This window comes from Pongo pygmaeus, chromosome 13, assembly GCF_028885625.2.
Source record: "Pongo pygmaeus isolate AG05252 chromosome 13, NHGRI_mPonPyg2-v2.0_pri, whole genome shotgun sequence".
Classification (NCBI taxonomy): domain Eukaryota; kingdom Metazoa; phylum Chordata; class Mammalia; order Primates; family Hominidae; genus Pongo; species Pongo pygmaeus.
The window spans coordinates 95,247,195-95,266,783 of NC_072386.2; the positions used below are offsets into that span (position 1 = coordinate 95,247,195).

The following is a 19,589-nucleotide window of genomic DNA, read 5'->3' on the forward strand; positions in this document are numbered from 1 at the left end:
AGGTCTTCATTGCACCCAGGAGGCAAGCGACTTTCTTATACGAAGTAAAGGAAATGGGAAAAAGAAGGAAAATAAAACCTTTAGCGAGGGACTATATTTTCTGAGTTAAGCTAACAGGAATTTATGTATGACTCAATATTTTCAGATCATAACTCATTACAGTTAGATCGTAACTGTAATGTCATTACAAGAAGAATGCACAAATGCTTACTGTTATTATTCGAAAGCTCCCACCCACTTCTGCAAAATGTGTTAATCACAACATACAATGTTTCCTAAAAGCATGACATTCTGCGACACTGGCCCCAGAAAGACAAAGGCTGTTATGCCCCCATTCTTTCTGGGTCTAAGAGATGGCTTCATTATATTCTTTCCATCCTCATGAACTTATGAGTTAAGTCGAGAAGGACTGAAGAATTTTTAAAGGCTATAAGCTGGCAAAGTCAATTTGGCTTTAATCTTTGAGATGGTGTCTTATTTCAACTCAGTATGTAGCACAGTTCTGGACACTTAACAATTAGACACCCAGTAAGTGTTTCTAGAAGAAAAACGAAAAGGAAGAGAGAAGTACGTGAGCAGATGAGAGATGGACTAATGTGAGTTCTGCTCCAAAGGCCATTCACATTCACAGAAATGCTGTTTCATATTCACCTCAAGTCACTCAGCCTGTGGAGCCTTTAATGGCTCCCCTTACTCTGAGAATGAGGCTCTATAGCCTCACATGGCTCACGAAGAAAGACCTGCCTCAGCCGACCTTTGCCCACCTCTGCAGGCATCATGTCTCATCGTTCCTTCTCCCATGAAACTCTCCACAGCTCTATCTGCTCCATGCTGAACTATCTCAATCAGGTACAGTTCCCCTAAATGCCACCTTCTCTTCCCTCTCCTCTCTGGACCAATGCATATACTATGTCCTCTACCTGGACATTCTACTCCCTGTTCTTTACCTAGCTGACATCCATTCTTTAGGTCCCCACTTAGAGGATGCTTCTTTCCTGACTGGAAAGACCACAGTAGGAGGCCCCATCAGGGCCTGTATCACACCCAGCAGAGCGTCTCCTGCTCCATACAGCTGCTCCTTTCTTGGTCTCTCCCACCCATTCCCCAACCAGGACAGAAACAGAGAGAGCTGGACCTTGCACACGACTGCCTCCCTGGCCCAGAGCATGGCACTGATTAGGGCTCAGTAAATGTTTGCTAAATGAATGAATGCATTTGTTAATCCATTATCACTACACAAAACGAACACTGGAAGATAATATTACTAATGCATTAGGAGTCACAGGCAAATAGAAGTAGAAAACACATCTGTGCAATTAAAATGCAACTGAAAATATTTTCAACTTATAAAAATCTCATCTACATCCAAATTTTTCAGGAATTCTATAACAAAATGAGAGGTGGGTATACATATATTGGAATAGTATTTTCAACACAATACACAATTTTGTTTTCCTCCTGGGAATGCATGTTACTATGTGTTCATTGAAACATTTCAAATGTCCTTTAAATATCTTCATAAAGTAGACATAAATCTCAACTTCACTTTGCCCATATGCAAAATCCAACTCAGGCTGGGATTAGTATGTTTTAGTTCAAACTGAAAACAAGTAAACCACAAATCAAAGACTATCACCACCCAGAAGTAATCGCTATCTCTTTCTGGTGATTTCTATGACAGTAAAGATTTCCTCTGGGAAACATTTTAATATTTTTTATTGAAATACAAAATTATAGAACTACATTTCTTAGGAACATTCTAATCTTTTAAAAAATAATTCAACAATCTAAATGTTAACTTTTAAATTAGATGTGTTTAACGCATTCAAATGCTTCATTTTTTGCTGTTTCTAAACATAGTTAAACACATCTACTACCACATAATTCAGAGGAAAAAATTAAACCTGTATCTTAGATCTGGCAACAATTTTCAATGAAGAAATAGTATAACTAAGGTGAAAATGTCTGTATAAATGGAGTTGAGCAGTCATATTAACACATTGCTATATCTACCAGCTAGTGCTTTTCTTTTCCATAAGAATTAGGTGAACATAGAGTCTGAAGAGTAAATCTACACAGTGTGTCATTCCACCAATTACCAACCCATGAGGATTGTGGCTGCTTGCTGGGAGAAAGCAAGTAAACAGGTGGGCAGTCAAATCACACAAAGCCAAACAAAATCTGATGCTTTCCAACAATGTCCGGGTTCCAGACAGGAGAACACGAAGAGCAAGTGTTCTCTCCTGCAAAAACCCCACACAGACGCTTTAAGGACTGCATGTAACAAGTTGAAGTATCTAGCCCTAAAAAGCCATGAGGCTGAAGGTAACAACGAGCCTCATCTGTATTCTGGGTCCTTGCCTAAGAGTCAAGAAGAAGCTAAATAAAGACCCCTCAAGACAAGGATGACTTTGTTCACTCCTTATCCACCTGCTTCTTCGATCTGTACACAGCCTAGCTGTGACATTACTTGTCTTCTGGGAGCCTCAGGGTCCCCTCACTTTACCTTCTTTCCCTCATGAACCAAGATCCACTTGGTGGGAATGTGCTGGGCACACTGGAAGACATGTGGACAGTTTCTGTGGAACCACTGTTTCCAAAAAAAAAAACTTTTTTTTTTCCCACGTTATTGAGATGGAGATAAATCTGCATGCCTGGACTTCCAACCTTAAGGATCAGACACCATTTTCACATCACTGAGGCAATGGTGAGTCAAGGATAGAGCCCAAACCTAGCTCATTCAACCCCATATTCCTCCCACTACAGCCCACAGTGTCCGTGTTGGCAAAGACTGCTGTGAGTGAGCTGGTCGAGAGGTCATCAGTGAAACTGGAACGAGAGGACAGCTCTCACTCTGTAGACCAAGACCTACAAAGAATTCCTCAAATTCCCAGACTCAGCCTTCAGCCTGGATCTCAGTGCCCACCAGAATGAAAGCTCCAAGTGCATCACATCTGCCTTGTTGGTGGTCGAACTTCAGTGCCTACAACAGTGCTGGTATAAAGCAGACATACAATAAACACTTGATGGATTTTTTTTCGATGAATGTCTCATACCTTGTTCAGAGATGTTCTGCTCCCAAAGTCACCTCAGTTTGGTTTGTACATTAAAAACCCTAATAGGTGATGCTTATTATGCTTTAGAGTCACTTTCCAAATATGGGCAAGAAAAAGCAGAGAGCTGCAGAGGGGTCAACAAAACCCAAAGGCACTGAGGGAACACTTCAAATACATGATAAACTATTCCTTCCAATCAAGAAAGCTGTAGCAGACTGAATATCCCCCGCAAAGATGTCCACACCCTAATCCTGGAGTCTGCGAATATGCACATTTCACGGCAAATGCACTGTGTAGATGTAATTACAGTTATGAACCTCAAAATAAGGAGATTATCCTGGATTATGTGAATGGGCCCAAACTAAACACCTGAGCCCTTAAAAGTAAAGAACTTTCTCTGACTGGAGACAGATGTGACAGGAGGCGTCAGAGATTTAAAGTGTGAGAGATACTCAACCTGCTTGTGGGAGAGGGCTCACACGAAAAGCGTAAGAAGGAATGATGGCAACCTTTAAGAGCAAAACCCAGCCCCTGCTGACAGCCAGCAAGGAAATGGACTTCAGCCCTACAACTGCACGGGACTGAATTCAGCTGATATCCTGGATGAGCTCCAAAGCAGATTCATCTTCAGAGCCCCCCCCCAAAAAAAACACAGGCCCACAAACACCTTGATATCAGCCCTATGAGACTCTAAGAAGTAGACCTAGGTAAGCTCTGCTGTATCCTGGCTTCTGGCCTTATGAAATAATAAATGTATGTGGTTATAAACTGCTAAGTATTTGGTGACTTGTTATAGTAGCAATAAAAAAAAAAAAAGTACAATCAGAAGCAAATCAATCTCTCTGGCCAAAATTTGCTGGTCCACTACTATGACTCCTTCCCACAGTCCAGAACAGATTGGAGGTTTCTGTGAGACAGGAGAGTGGCCCTGTCCTTGCTCTGGGAAAGGTACATGCTGCTTTAGGAAGGACCCAAGGGAAAGTTAAGAAAAGTTCACCTGCCCAGCACACCCTACAGCAAAATACACCTTGCTGAGCAGCAAGACAAAAGAAGCCCCTGCCAGGTGGCCCTGAGCTCCTCCTAGAAGTTGTTAACTCAACAGTACAAATACAATGAGGGCACTCCGTAACAAGTCTCTCTCATGACTAAGTGCATTTATCCCACAGATAATATTTCATATATACACCCACCTTTGTTCTCATCAAAAAGATACCTTTTGAGTTGAGTCCAGCTCCTAGAAAATACCTGACACATAATAACAACTGAATAAATATTGCTCAATGCATGAGTAAGATTTTTAAGTAAAAAGCAGAGAACACCTAATGGAAACTGCTCTTAACCCCAGGGAACTTTAAAAACACAACAGCGTTCTGACATCCAGTTTTAATTTTCACACAAGGTACGGACTGAGGCATAAATAAGAATCTCTGGGTGAAAGGCCTTGACAATATCTGAGCAAGAATGCAGTTTTTCACTGAAATACTCGCCAGGACCACTTTGCTTGGTATGAGTTCTAACACTGATCTACAGAAGAAAACGTCTATCTTTTTTTTTTTTTTTTTCTGAGACAGAGTCTCACTCTGTCACCCCGGCTGGAATGCAGTGGAGCGATCTCAGCTCACTGCAACCTCCACCTCCTGGGTTCAAGCGATTCTTGTGCCTCAGCCTCTTCAGTAGGTGGGATTACAGGTGTGCGCCACCACGCCTGCCTGGCAAATATGTGTATTTTTAGTAGAGAGGGGGTTTCATCACGTTGGCCAGGCTGGTCTTGAACTCCTGGCCTCAAGTGATTCATCCGCCTCGGCCCCCGCAATGTGCTGGGATTACAATAGATGTGAGCCACTGTGCCTGGCTGAAAACTTCTATCTTGACGCAACTGTTTTCAAGGACATAATTTCTATTACTCAAGTCAATTAAATTATCAACTTCTATTTATTGAGCACCTATTGTGTGCCAGACCCCATGCCAGGCTCTTCATATGTATAACCAATAATCACAACAAAGAGTCAAATATATTATGTGTACATAGAAGAAGAGAAAACTGAGGCTTACAGGGACCAAATAATTTATCCGACATCAATGCCGGTAAAATATTCAAATGCAATATTCAAACCCAGACCCAGCTGACCCTCCCACACTGCCACACTTTCCCCATGTTGCCAAAACACTGCTTTCCAGAGCACCCAGATTCTGAAGGAGGCCCAGGAGAAACTCACAATACCCTTGGCTGGAAACAGGGAAACACTCACGCACACACAAAAGAAGGAGTAATGTTTCAGAATACGTCTCTCATGAAATTCCACTTTTGGTACAGAAGGACATATTGAAAGAAGAGTTTCTCTCCCCATCATGTTGGGCTTTGCATCTGGTTGCTGCTACTGCTGCAGTTCTTGGCGCAGTTAACTGCCCATGTGCAATGTCATCACATGTCACATCCATCTACCATCACAAATGTTGAAATTTCAACCAAGCAGCAATAGAAAAAGGCTGCTTAATGCAAATCAAGTATCAGTCCCAGCATTCCAATTAAGGCCCTGCTTAATTCAATAAGTAAGAGTCACATTTCAAAATGTTTGGAAGTCTTTTCATCCCAAAGCCTTCCTCAAAACTCATCTTGACACAAAAAAATCCTGATCACTCATTCTATTCTAACTCAAGAGCCCCATTTTGAAGAGAGGTCTCTTGGTAACAGCAGAGGGGCAGAAGCAGAACCTGAGTACTCCACAAACCCAAGAGATATGCAGAAAGCACCTGGTAGTAGCCACCTTAATCAACACCTGGTCATAAACTAATGCATCCACAAGGCACAACCACAACACAGCAGGATAGGACTCAGTGTAGCTGATGGTTCTGAAGGTGCATTTCCCTGCACTCTGTCACGCTGCTAATCCTCCCAGAGAGATACTGTCAGGTTGAAACCTGAGCTGTTAATTGTCAGATGAGGGCTAAACAGTCATTCTACTATGAGTATAATTCAGGCATTATGTGAGTGGAGGGATTTTACCGGGTTGTGTACACAATAGGTGTTTAATGAGTAAACAGAAGTGAAACGGAATGAATGGGCACAGCACCAGAACAAATTACGATGTCTTCTAAAAACACCCATCTTTTCCAAAATTTCAATCATTCCAACTGAAAGGTTGAGCATTTCTGTCATGTAGTGAAGCAGCCCAAAACAGTCCAAGAAAATGGTTTTGTAATAAAGTTTTGTACCATTCATAATAACCTTTGACCCTCTATGATTCACAGCACAAAAAAGACCAACGGGCTGCAAATGTCTGCATAAGTCAGCTTCTCTAACTTTTTAGGCCAGTTACTTAGGGTTGCAAAGATCCCCATAGAGAAATAAATCTTACTTTAAATTATAACATGGGACCAGGCACGGTGACTCATGCCTTTAATCCCAACATTTTGGGAGGCCAAGGTGGGCAGATCACTGGAGCTCAGGAGTTCGAGACCAGCTGGGCAACATAGTAAAACCCTATGTCTACTAAAAATATAAAAAATAGCTGGGCATGGTGGCAGGCGCCTGTAGCCCAGCTACTCGGAGGCTGAGGCATGAGAATCACTTGAACCTGGGAGGTGGAGGTTGCAGTGAGTCAAGATCGCGCCACTGCACTCCAGCCTGGGCAACAGAGTGAGATGGATCTCAGCTCACTGCAACATCCACCTCCTGGGCTCAAGCGATTCTCCTGCCTCAGCCTCCCAAGTAGCTGGAATTACAGATGCCCGCCATCACACCAGGCTATTTTTTGTATTTTTGTAGAGACAGGGTTTCACCATGTTGGCCAGGCTGGTGTCGAACTCCTGACCTCACGTGATCTGCCCGCTGTGGTATCCAAAAGTGCTGGGATTACAGGCGTGAGCCACCACGCCTGACCGATACAAAAACTATTTGATGGTCAATCAAAGGTATGAATCCTGAAGTGTGTTTCTAAGGTCACATTCCAGGGTATGATCTGGGAACAGGGTCCAGAAACTGAATATTCTTAATTCCCTGGGAGGACCAACTCTCTATAAAGAATTCATGCTGCACAAAATCCAAGAGTATTACAATTTCATTTTATTATAATAAGGAACATCTTTTTCCAGATACATCCTTCCTCCAGGAATCTTTCCCTGGTTTTAAGAGAATCTATCTGGTGAGTAGAAAACCAGAATCCTAGATATTAAACGATGATGTTTGGGGTAGGGAGAGGAATTTCACCAAAGCTCTCAGACCACCTAGAGACATATTTGTTCTGGAACTATATAAAACATTCTGATGACCAAACTGCTCAGGCTCACCGCATTTTTTGGTTAAGAATGAATGGGTATTCTCATAGAGTGCTTCGCTTCTCTGAACTATTGATTCCTAGGCTGAAAAAACTCTGTTGGAATTTTTCTTTGCAATGTTATTACTAAATAAGCTAATTAGTGTGGTCTCATCTAATTCCAGGGCCTTCCAACTGTGACAGCCCACAATGTCATCTTTATGATGGGTTTTTAAACATAAACAGATATCCATCTTCCCATTAATGGTTTCAAGACTTTTTTTTTTTTTAATATGAAGAACTCTGTTTTCAAATGAACTCTTGCTTAGTATTATAATAGTAAAAACATGAAAAAGCAGGTCTTCTCTGATTGAAATAAGCACAAAAAACTTTTGGCTTAAACTCAGCCACACCCAGCTTATTCTTCCCATTCACCCTTTGGGAGACGGCCCAAAAGTCTGAAAGAACACTAAGAACACTTAGAATACCACTGAACTAAATTATATCACAAACTCCCAGCCAGCCGTACTTTTCTACAAAACAAAGTCATGCTGTCCAAGGAAAAACCTCTCATTCTGAAAGTATTAGTGCTTGAAGTTTCTCCACTGAGCAAGGCTACTCACCAGGATTGGCTTCAGAATGTCCACGTTGGAACGAAGTACTCGCTCTGCTGCAGCCAGTTTCTCCCTTGGTAGGCCACAAAGCTCGGAAACTTCTTGGTCACCAAGTTGAATCATCTCTTCTGATTTTGATCCATTGCACAGACTGCTCAAATGTAACTGGTAGCCTTGCAAAAATACCTGGAAGCATTTCATGCAAAGAGAGACAAGCACAACAGGATTATGAAGATCAGAAGCTGGGTCCTTGAAGTCTTTTGGAGAACTTCATATCAATACAGCTTTGAAGATCTTAAAACAGGTACCATTGCAACAGTCCAATGCATCAGGTCTCTTTACTGAACCTCAGAATGTATCAAAGCACAAGGCAAAATGACAGGACACTTAAAACCTGCAAGTTGCATTAACTCAATATCTCCCACACTCTTGTCCTTCTCGCAAAGAAAAATCCAGAGTCCAACTCGTTTTCTTAAGAGTGGGACACATGATTTGGCAAACAGGAATCCAGAGTCTGAATTCCTGGAACCACTTTTATTAGAGGAACAACATCCTCACTATTTTGCAATTTATGTTGTCTTTAAGCAGGACTGGGCTGAAATATGGGGAGAAAGCATTTATGCTATTTACCTGTAAGTATAGATATTTAACTAAGACACAGAACTATGTTCTAACAATTTCAGAATTTGGAATTCTCCATTTTACTTGCCCTAGAGCAGAGTGCCAGAAAGCCAGGCCTCTTATCATCTCATTGATAGGCCAATTCTAAGTCATTCTTATCTTTTCTTTATACCAAACCCACTAGAGAGCCTCGTCTTAGTCATATTTTACTTAATTGCCTTTCTGGGCCTAAACTATTCTACTTCATACGTGGTCCAGTGGACCACAAGCTTTGAAAGAAGAGCTTGTTTGTCGTGCTCACTTTGCATCCACAGTGCTGAAACATTATAGCCAGTATTTGCTGAAGGAATGAACAATGCAGACTCTTTATTACACCATTACTAACTGCCCTGTTAGTTTAAATTGGGGCAGGCTGATGTGCTTGTAGAACAACCTAAGGTGAGTGATGGACCAAAAGCCTCTCAAAACCCATGCAGCTTTTGAAATACTGCAGAGCATTTGGCTTACCATGATTCCCATTAAGTTTTTGCTGACTGCCCGAGATACTCAAGCACACTTCAGTTCTACTCGTTTCTTTAACTGGTCCTTGCTGCTAGGCTGTCAGCCTACAGCTGGTGTCTATGTTTAAGAATACTGACAAGAGGCCAGGTGCAGTGGCTCATGTCTGTAATTCCAACACTTTGGGAGGCCGAGGCGGACGGATCACCTGAGGTCAGGAGTTCAAGACCAGTCTGGCCAACCAACATGGTGAAATCCAGTCTCTACTAAAAATACAAAAATTCGCCGGGTGTGGTGGTGCATGCCTGTAATCCCAGCTACTCAGGAGGCTGAAGCAGGAGAATCACTTGAACCTGGGAGGCAGAGGTTGCAGTGAGCTGAGATCATGCCACTGCACTCCAGCGTGGGTGACAGAGCAAGACTCCAACTCAAAAAAAAAAAAAGAATACTGACAACAGAGGGCCTTTGCTGATGTCACCTTCTGCCTCTGCCCAATCATGCTTTGTTCCCTTTCCTTTCCTTACACAAGTATTGATCCCAAGAATTTTTCAATAAATGTCTTGTATCCTCAAAAAAAAAGAATACTTACAATACAGAAACTCCAAGGACCATCCAAGGACCATCTCCATGCTTAGGATGCCCCTTATTTTAAACTGATTAGATGTGACAGATATGAAATTGGCAGGGGGCAACGGAAATTATGCTAAATGCAACTACTTTCAAAAGCCTGATGCCTTTGGCCCATCTCCTAACCACACAATTGGTAAACACAAGGCATATTTTCCTAGTTTCAGAAGGGCAAGCAGTAAGCACATTTTTCTAATTTTAAAAATTCTAGATCATGTGAAGCAAAAAGCTTATTTTCAAGAATAAACATTTCCACTACTTCTGCTTCTTGTAAAGACAAGCTAGTATGCAGACATGAGATAGGGGAGGAAGCAGTTCCCCTTTCTGCCAGAGAATAAGCTCAAAAAGTGTCTCTGAAAAATCAATAACCATGCAATCTGGGTCTGGTGCTACCCACGGCACAAGAGCTGTCTAATAATGATGCCAGAGGAAGTTTTCTATGATTCTAAAGTTAAAATTCAACATAAACACTAATATTATTTCCTGATTTTATAAAATTCTTTTTTTTTTTTTTTTTTGAGATGGAGTCTCATTCTGTCAGCCAGGCTGGAGTGCAGCGGCGCGATCTTGGCCCACTGCAACCTCCGCCTCCCAGGTTCAAACGATTCTCCTGTCTCAGCCTCACGAGTAGCTGGGACTACAGGCGCATGCCACCACGCTGAGCTAATTTTCATATTTTTAGTAGAGACAGGTTTTGCCATGTTGGCCAGGCTGGTCTCGAACTCCTGACCTCAAGTGATCTGCCCGCCTTGGCCTCCCAAAGTGCTGGGATTATAGACGTGGGATTATAGACCTTTGAAGTGATCTCGTCCATCTCACCTGAGCTTTGTGACACTAGTCCGTTCATTTCTGTCTCCCCAGTGCCATCTCACAGAGCTAAAATTGGAGAGATTTAAAGCCTTATTCCCACAAGCTGCAGAGACTGATCTCCTATTTAATGCAAAGCAAGCAACAGTTCTCAACTCAGTGCCACTGCGTCCAGCCCTGATTTTATAAAATTCTTAAAAGTCTCCAAATACACCCTTGTCTAAAGTCTCCTGTCTTCAATTTTTTAGACAGAGCTCCTCCAGATCAATAACCCTTGACCATGGTTATTGTCTCCAAACTGTGAATATTTTTTAAGTTTAACTCAACTTAAAATGTATCCCTTGTAGGAGGAAGTCATCACAAATGCCAAGTGACAAGCCAGAAATCAATTTTATTTTAACCAGCTGGCCCATGACACCAGGTTGCATATTCCACTCCTGGATGGTTTGGCAATTCCTGCCTGAATAGGGAAGTAAAATTAAGTGAAGTTGTATTCAAACTACCTCCCTCCCCTTCACCACTATTACAAGGACAAGGGTTTATTCATTTCTTTCCAGTAGCTGCACAACGTAATTGCCATCAGCTCCACTGAGGAAGCTGGAGGCGTCAGCTTACCTTGTGGAGAATGACATCAGCCCTCAGCATCTTGTCCACAGTAGACTTTGTGAGAGAGAGGTTGTGATACAGGAACCCAGAGAAGGTTTCATTGTCCACCAGGAAATCTTGAAGCTTCAAGTCTATTGAGAAACAGTATTTTATTTTTATTTAGTAAGTAACTCCAAAAAAAAAAAAAAAAGTGGGCACAATGGGACAGTGGAGAAACGTATCATAATATCGATGATCAACAGTTGCCTGGCTAAACACACACAGGAATGAGACAGGGGAGCATCGCTATATCAGGAGAGGCATGAAAATATTGCTTTCTGAGCACACTCAGCATGTGCTCCTCAACTCAAACAGTATGTTGGTGCTGTTACACACACACACACACACACACACACACACAGCCTTTCCCTTTTTTTTTTATTTTGAGACGGAGTCTTGCCCTGTCGCCCAGGTTGGAGTGCAATGGTGCAATCTCAGCTCACTGCACCCCCCACCTCCCGGGTTCAAGAGATTTTCCTGCCTCAGCCTCCTGAGTAGCTGGGATTACAGGTATGCACCGCCATGCCTGGCTAATTTTTTTTTTTTTCTTTTATCTTTAGTACAGGCAGGGTTTCACCATGATGGGCAGGCTGGTTTCAAACTCCTGACCTTGTGATCCAACCTGCCTTGGCCTCCCAAAGTGCTGACATTACAGGCGTGAGCCACTGCGCCCGGCCTTTCTTTGCTTTTCAAGCAAGAAGTCAAACCTTTGAAATGATTTCACCCATCCCACCTGAGCTCTGTGACACCAGTCCGTTCATTCCCGTCTCCCCAGTGCCGTCTCACAGAGCTAAAATTGGAGAGATTTAAAGCCTTATTCCCACAAGCTGCAGAGACTAATCTATTTAATGCAAAGCAAGCAATGGTTCTCAAACTTAAGTATGCATCAGAATCACCTCCAGAGCTTGTTAAAATGCAGACTGCTGGGCCCCACCCGGGCCCCACCCCAACAGTTTCTGATACAGCGGCCCTGGGATGCGACTGGAGAATCACTTACAGGTGATGCTGATGCTGCTGACCTGGGGACCAAGTTTTGACAAACACTGGCAGAGTGTATTATGCGTATCAAAGTGCCTTCACAGACACGGTCTCATTTTCATTCCAAACATAAAACGTAATACAAAGCTCTAAAACCCAGGTCTGCCAGGCTTTAGGAAAACACATCAACATATATTTAAACCATCAGCCCTACTAAATGATTTGATTGCTAAAGGATTTCATACAGAATCTCTCTAAATAATAGGACCTCTGGGTACAGTTAGAAAAGGCTTCAATCCAGTGCAACAAACGGAAAAAGCAGCACTAAGAATACAGAATTTTAGTCTCTAGAGTTGGAGGCTGTGTCTGGTGGCATCACTGCGTACCTCATATCATCTTTCTGAACCTCAGTTTCTTGATCTCCAAAATGAGAGGTTTCTGACCAGATGCTTGGTAGGAGCCCTATGACTCTGAAACAGTATAGTTTTCCCTGACTCATTTCATTTGACTGTCTACCTCTTCTCCTTCCAACCCACTCTCCTAACAGCCTAACTTTTTCATAATAAAGATAAAACCAGCTCATCAGGACCACATCAACTGAGTCCACAGGGCCAGGTACTAAGCAACCTCTAGAGGGCAAACTTTGCAAACTGAAATCATTTACCGGAAGAGAAACAGGTTTGATCTGAAAATGGGGCTACAGTGTGAGGCTTAATGAGGACAGGAGTTAATCCGCGGAGCTAAGAGGGTCACACACAGAGATAAAGTAGCAGGAGGGCCTGACAGCCCAGCCAGTCTCTCATCAATGCCGCATGATCCAGGTGTATTCTGCTTTAGGCAAACTTCAGTAATACTGAGTTATGTAGACAGAATAAATTGAGCAAGATTTACATCGCTAGAGAAATGATTCACTGCTACCCCTCTATGGCTAGCTCCTAGTTATTCCTCATGACAGCCAGTAGCTGTTCTTAGGCCCAGTTAGTGTCCCTCAGAATCAGTGCTCCTTCAGACTGCTATCTACCTGATGCTTCCCATCACATATGACTCTACATTGTTAGCATCAGGCTCTCTACTGCAGTTGTCAAACCTCAGAGCACCTAAGTTTCATTTAGGGAGCCTGCTAAAACGCAGTTTCTTGGGCCCAATCCCCAGAGATTCTGAAATAGTGGGTCTAGAGTGCAGAGCCTACAAATCTACATTTGAATAAGCATTCCTTGCACTTTTAATGTTGGAGGAGGGAGGTGTGGAACCACAGTTTAAGGAACATTGTTTTACTTGCATGCTGTCTCCACCAGAATATGCTTACAGGATAGGGAATATGTGTTCTTAGTACCACCAATGCCCAGATCAGGCCTGGCACAGAATTACTGCCCAGTGAAGGGTAGCTGAATACTAAACACTAGGAGATGGGATTAGTGCTGACAAGGTTCCAAAAGTATCTGAGTACCATCATAGGAGATTTCCTTTTAGCTTGTCAGGTCCAGGAAGAGCCCAGGGATGTCAGGACCATCCCCAGGCCACACCCAAGGAGTGAACAGGACTTCTAACCACTAGAACTGCCTTCCCAGGAACAGAAAGCGACATCCGGGATCACTTTCTGTTCTTGGGAGAAACAGGAAGGAAGGTGTAAGCTGGTGGCTTCAGTCGAGGACTGGTGTGAAAAGGTAGACATTAATCACTGTACAACCATGGAAAAAGCACCACACTGGGAGTCAGAAACCTGGGTTCTAAATCCATTTATTTGTCGAGTCATTTCATGTAGTTGTGCCTCCACTGCCTTACCTATAAAATGAAGGGTCAAAAAAGGCCTCTGTGAAACCTCAACAGAAACAGAATACACGTATTAGCTAACCCTCATTGACTAGGTGGGCCATAGATTCCTCCTGAGCAGAACCAGAGCAATACATCATATTGCACCAGGGAACTTCAAAACAGTTCCCTCCTTCCCAAGCAGGGTGGCAGAAGTGTGGGAGGGCGACCCAGGCCACCCTTGCAATGGGCCTAGGTCATCCTGCAACACTCTCCAGACCAGTGAGTGTGCTCAGCATGTTTATAAGACTTCTGTTATGTTAACAGGCTCTGAAGATGAGAACATCTGGATGTGATCAAGCTCCAACCTCCTATCAGTGAATCCCCCAGATGAGACATAAGAACCCAGAGGCTGATTAAACAGTCAACAACCCTTGGCTGTGCACGTGCATGGTGTGGTAGGTTCGCTGGGTTGGGAAGCAGCAAGGAGGGCCAAAGATCCTCCGCTACAAAGAACTTGCAGCCTGATCACATGGATATCCACCCGTGTAGGCTTAGACTCACACACTAGCACCAACCTGTGCGAAAACAGGAAGGCAACATGGTGTAGTATACTGGTTCTCAAACATGACTGCCCGTTAGACTCAGCTGGGGGCTTCACAAAAATCCCAAAGCCCAGGCCACACCATGGAGCAACTAATGAGAACTGCTTGGGTAAGACCCAGGCATTAGAATTTAATGAAACTTGGCTGGGTGCAGTGGCTCACGCCTGTAATCCCAGCACTTTGGCAGGCCTGAGGTGGGCAGATCACTTGAGGTCAGGAGTTTGAGATCAGCCTGGTGAAACTCCGTCTCTACTAAACATACCAAAATTAGTTGAGTGTGGTGGTGGGTGCCTGTAATCCCAGCTACTTGGGAGGCTGAAGCAGGAGGATCACTTGAACCTGGGAGGCAGTGGTTGCACTGAGCAGAGATGGCACCATTGCACTCCAGCTTGGGTGACAGAGCAAGACTCTGTCTCCAAAAAAAAAAAGAATTTAATACAATTTCTCAGGTGATTCCAGCCAAGTCTGAGAAACAATGATGTGGGGGAAACATCAGGGTTTGGGACCAGAAAAACCTAAATTTGATACTGCACTCTCCTGTGAAATAGCTGTGTGACTGTGAGAAAGTGACTTTACCTCCCTGACCACAAATTTTCTTACCAATGAAGTGAAGGTAATAGTATCCACATTTCAAAGATACGAAGATCAGAGATATTCATCATGGTAGGTGCTCAATATATGGTAATAATTTGTGATTACCAAAAAGATTTTTTCACTCAACTTTACCACTGTGCAACAATGCCATTTATAGAAAAGATGAGGACACAGTCCCTGCCTTCGAGGAACTTTCAAGGCTGAAAGGGGAGATAAAAAGGCAAATCAATTCAAGAAGGCAGAAGGAAGGATAACAAAGCCAAAAGGAGACAGTAAATGGAAGCACTGGCCCAAGATGAGGTTTATCTGTAAGTGCTTCATGGCGAGCAACCAGACTGGAGCCAAGTTCTGGAAAACGACAGAGTCAAAAATCCCTGGAAGTGGCTGGAGAGGAAGGGGTAAGACCTCTCATGATGACAACGACCAGGACATTTTGTGGTCATAATGCTATGCACACAGTAGATTCTCAACAAAGGAATGAACAGGCAGATAATTAGAGAAGAGATTTCTCAAAACCTCAGATTTGGGTAGTAGGAAGGGGAGAAAAAAGGAGGGGGTGAGGACAGAGTACAGTGGCTTTGTATCTGCTGGTCTCAGTCTTCTCCCCTATGTTGCTGACAGGAAAATGGGTGGAAAGCCAAGAATATCAAGAAAGCCAGATGTCTGAAACATACCTTCTCCTCTTACCCCATCTTCATGACATGGCCCATGAGTCACCTCCTCCAGGAAGCCTGCCCTGGCCTTCCCACCCTCAAGCTGGGTTAGGTGGCCAGCCCTTTTTTGTGACTTTTTTTTTTTTTTTTTAAGACAGAGTTTCACCCTTTCACCCAGGCTGGAGTGAAGCGGCCCGCTCTTGGCTCACTGCAACCTCCAGCCCCCCAGGTTCAAGCAATTCTCCTGCCTCAGCCTCCCGAGTAGTTGGGATTACAGGCACCCACCATCACGCCCAGCTATTTTTTCTCTTTGTATTTTTAGTAGAGTTGGGGTTTCGCCATGTTGGCCAGGCTGGTCTTCAACTCCTGACCTCAGGTGATCCACTCGACTTGGCCTCCCAAAGTGCTAGGATTAGAGGCATGAGCCACCGCGCCCGGCGTTTTGTGACTCTTTTGTACCCAACATCCTATGTTTCCCACTAGTACCGCACAGATCAAGCTGCAGTTACCCATGTAAATATCCTGCTCCCAGAAGAACAGAAATTCCTTGAGGGCCAGGGTTTGTAATTCCAAAGCCAGCAGTGCCTGGCACAGAGGAGGCACTCAGTAAATTGGATGAACGAATGAATAGATGGATGGATGAACTAATGAATGAATGAATAAATGAATGAATGAATGAATACAAATGAGTGAATAAATTAATGACCTGATGTGATTTGGGGAATTGCCGATTGCAGAGAAGTAAATTCACCTTGCAGCAAGTTAGGGAAAAGATGAAGCAGGACATGAACTTGAAACAAACCAGGTAAAGAGGACACAAGACTTCTGCTAAACCCACTCAGCCGTGTCAGCCCAGGTCAAGAGGAGAGTCAGGTAAGCAACAGCTAGAAGCAGAGTGGGGAACAGGAGAGAGGAAGGCTGAGTTGAATAAATGATAAAATGGAGATAACAATGACATCCACCTCACTGGACTGAGCTAGGTGTTAAATGAGAAAATGTACCTGCAGACCTAGTATAATGCCGGGCACTGAGTAAGGTGCCCGGTAAAGGATGGCTAATATCATCATCATTTTCAGGAATGACTGATCTGAGCAGATTCATGGCTAATTTAACCTTAAAGCATATTCAGAATAGACAAGACACAGAAGTGGCTTTGGCAGCTAAGTTGAGGTGTTGAATTTGTGATCTAAGGTATGCACATGTGTGTATGTGTGTGCATATGTATGTGTGTATTATAATACATATTAGCCTGGCTGAGTTCCTAAGACAGAATTATTGAGTTCTTTCTGCTGATACTATCCATAAGGTAAAGGAAAGGTTGAAGCTGACTGATTTGTCTACTCATAACTTTATGAAAGAATAAATAAATCTAGTATTTTACAGGGAATCACCAGGAATGGTCATATTCGCCAGTCACTGCAAGGATGGATATAGGTGGAAGATTACCTGGACGAAAGACCAATCATTCCACACAAGGCAGCGAATACTTCCTGAACAGGAGAGTCATTTAGTCATTTAACTTTGGCCAGTGAGTTAATGTGGACGTGGATTTTATAATCAGTAAAATGTGTGGGTTGGAGAAGATGATCTCTGAGGTCTTCTTACCTGACATTGAAAGGAACACAGGGCAAAACAAAATCAGCACTGGATACAGCATCAGAGGGTCTGAATTCAAGAGTCATCTCTGCCATTTCCTGACTGTGTAATCATGAAGCTTACTTTCCCCCCTATTTAAAACTCCCTAAGCCTCGGTTTCTTTGGATATAAAATACGGCTAATACAGCACTTTGGGAGGCCAAGACAGGTGGATCAACTGAGGTTGGGAGTTCGAGACCAGCCTGACCAACATGAAGAAACCCCGTCTCTACTAAAAATACAAAATTAGCCGGGTGTGGTGGCACATGCCTGTAATCCCAGCTACTCAGGAGGCTGAGGCAGGAGAATTGCTTGGAGGCAGAGGTTGCAGTGAGCCGAGATCACGCCATTGCAATCCAGCCTGGGCAACAAGAGCAACACTCTGTCTCAAAAAACAAACAAACAAACAAAAAATGGGGCTAATAACATTCACAGGTTGTTGTGCAAACCAAAGATCAAGAACGTGAACGTGCTCTTTCAGGGGAAAAAGCTGACTTTCTCCAAGTGTTCGCTCGGGTAACTGGAAGGTATGACCTCTGTCACAGGATGCGGAGCTGGGCTACTGCTGCCAGCAGAAGAGAAAGTCACTATCCAGCAGAAGGTCAAGAGAGCTCTCCCACCACAGTTTCTTCAATACAGACCAAAATACTTGATCTGCTGAGCTCAGCCTCCGTGGTTTCGCCTGGAGGAGCAAACAGTGGTCTACCAATTAGCCAAGAGCTTCGCTGTGTGTACCGTAATGTGGGGCAAAGGAAAGGAAAAAGAACAAAAAACAGGTGACATGTGTGTTTGTGGGCTGGAAGAAACGAGGCAGAACCCTCAGCTTCCTGCCACATATCTAGGCCTCTGGGACCAAGCCGAGGAACCAGCTGGGACCTCTAGGACCCAGGTCCAGGCCTCTGGGACCAAGCTGAGGAACACACTTGCACATGCAGGCAGAGGGGTGTGACGCAGGGTAGGGGCGAGGTCCTGCTTTCCCAGCCATTCAGTGTTCCTTCAGTTCTCTGGGCATAGAGGACAAGGAAGGTGGGAGGAGGGAGGAGAGGGAGGAGAGGGAGGAGAGGGAGGAGAGGGGTGGAGGAGCTGGGGGGAGGCTGGGAAAGAAGGAGGAAAGGAGAGGAGGGGAGGGCAGCTCAGGAAGGCGGAGGAGGAAAGCCCTTCGCTGAGCTGAGCTGAGCCAGACGGGGTTACTCTCGTTCAGTGCCCTCCAGTCCCCAGCTCAGGTTTCAAGATCTGTCTTCTCTTTTGCTCAACATGAAAAGGAACCAGAGCAATCAGCTGCTTTAGAAGTGGGTGGAGGAGGCAAATGAAAAAAAAAGGAGAAGTAGGGAAAATCACATCAGCATCCCAGGCCCAGATGGTCTTCTTCAATGGACCCCTGGGGTGGGGGTGGGGTGGGGGCCTCCCAGCCAGCTAGGAGCTGTCAACTGGGCAGGGCCTGGGAGGGGGAGACAAATTCTAACTCGTGGTTTTAATCAGCCTGAGCTTGTCCAGCCTTACAAATAAGACCTTGAAACACTTCTCTGTTATGCAAGGGCTGGTAACAAATACACTCCAGTGTCTTTATGGTATTTTTTTGGTGTTTTGTTTTCCTGATGCTCTGCTGTCTTCTTGAAGAATAGATGCTGCCTGCTTCACCAATGGCTGAGCACTCTCTGGGAAGACCTGGTTGTTGGGTGCTGAGGAGAAGGGGTGAGGTGGGATGATGCAGCTGCTCCCTCAGGTGACTCCTTAGAGCAGGGGAGAGTGGTTCAGGGGTGTGTGACGCACACAGCCTAAGGACACCCATGCTGTTCATCCCGGCCTGGGCTTTCCAACCCAGGAGACGCTTCCTTCTCTACAGAGAAGGCTCACCGAGGGATACCAAGACATACCTGAAAAAACTCAGTTCCAGAATTTTCCAGTTATGTGGCCTTGGGAAAGTCAGTTAGGCTCTCTGAGCCTCCATTTTTCTGTAAATGGAGGTCTAGCTTCCTACACGTGTGGGTTAAGTCATCACTAATGACACTAAGTGTGTTAAGTACTCTGAATGCTGACTCACACATACTCCTTGAGAAAATACAAGCTGAAAATTAAACATGTTCAAAATAAATGTGGATAAAGTCATAGATGACAATCTGTGAAGAATTCCCAAGAGAAACCAGGATATTTAGGCTTATGCTCCCTGAACCTTCCAAGGCATTAGGAAGCCAGAGTCTTCTCTTTCAACCAATGGGAATACCATAACTTTAGGAACCACACATTCCTTCTAGTA

At 44.0% G+C, this 19,589-nt stretch overlaps 1 protein-coding gene across 2 annotated transcripts in view; it reads right to left on the minus strand.

Annotated features, from left to right (window-relative positions):
- ABCA1 (ATP binding cassette subfamily A member 1) overlaps window positions 1-19,589 on the minus strand; it is a 147,297-nt gene that overhangs the window by 70,035 nt on the left and 57,673 nt on the right. For both annotated transcript variants that reach the window (XM_063649774.1, XM_054500659.2), the window contains exons 6-7: window positions 11,092-11,213; window positions 7,933-8,109 (exon numbers count right to left, since the gene is read on the minus strand). In XM_063649774.1, the coding sequence (XP_063505844.1) occupies window positions 7,933-8,109; window positions 11,092-11,213 (299 nt within the window). The remainder of the gene's footprint in view (window positions 1-7,932; window positions 8,110-11,091; window positions 11,214-19,589) is intronic.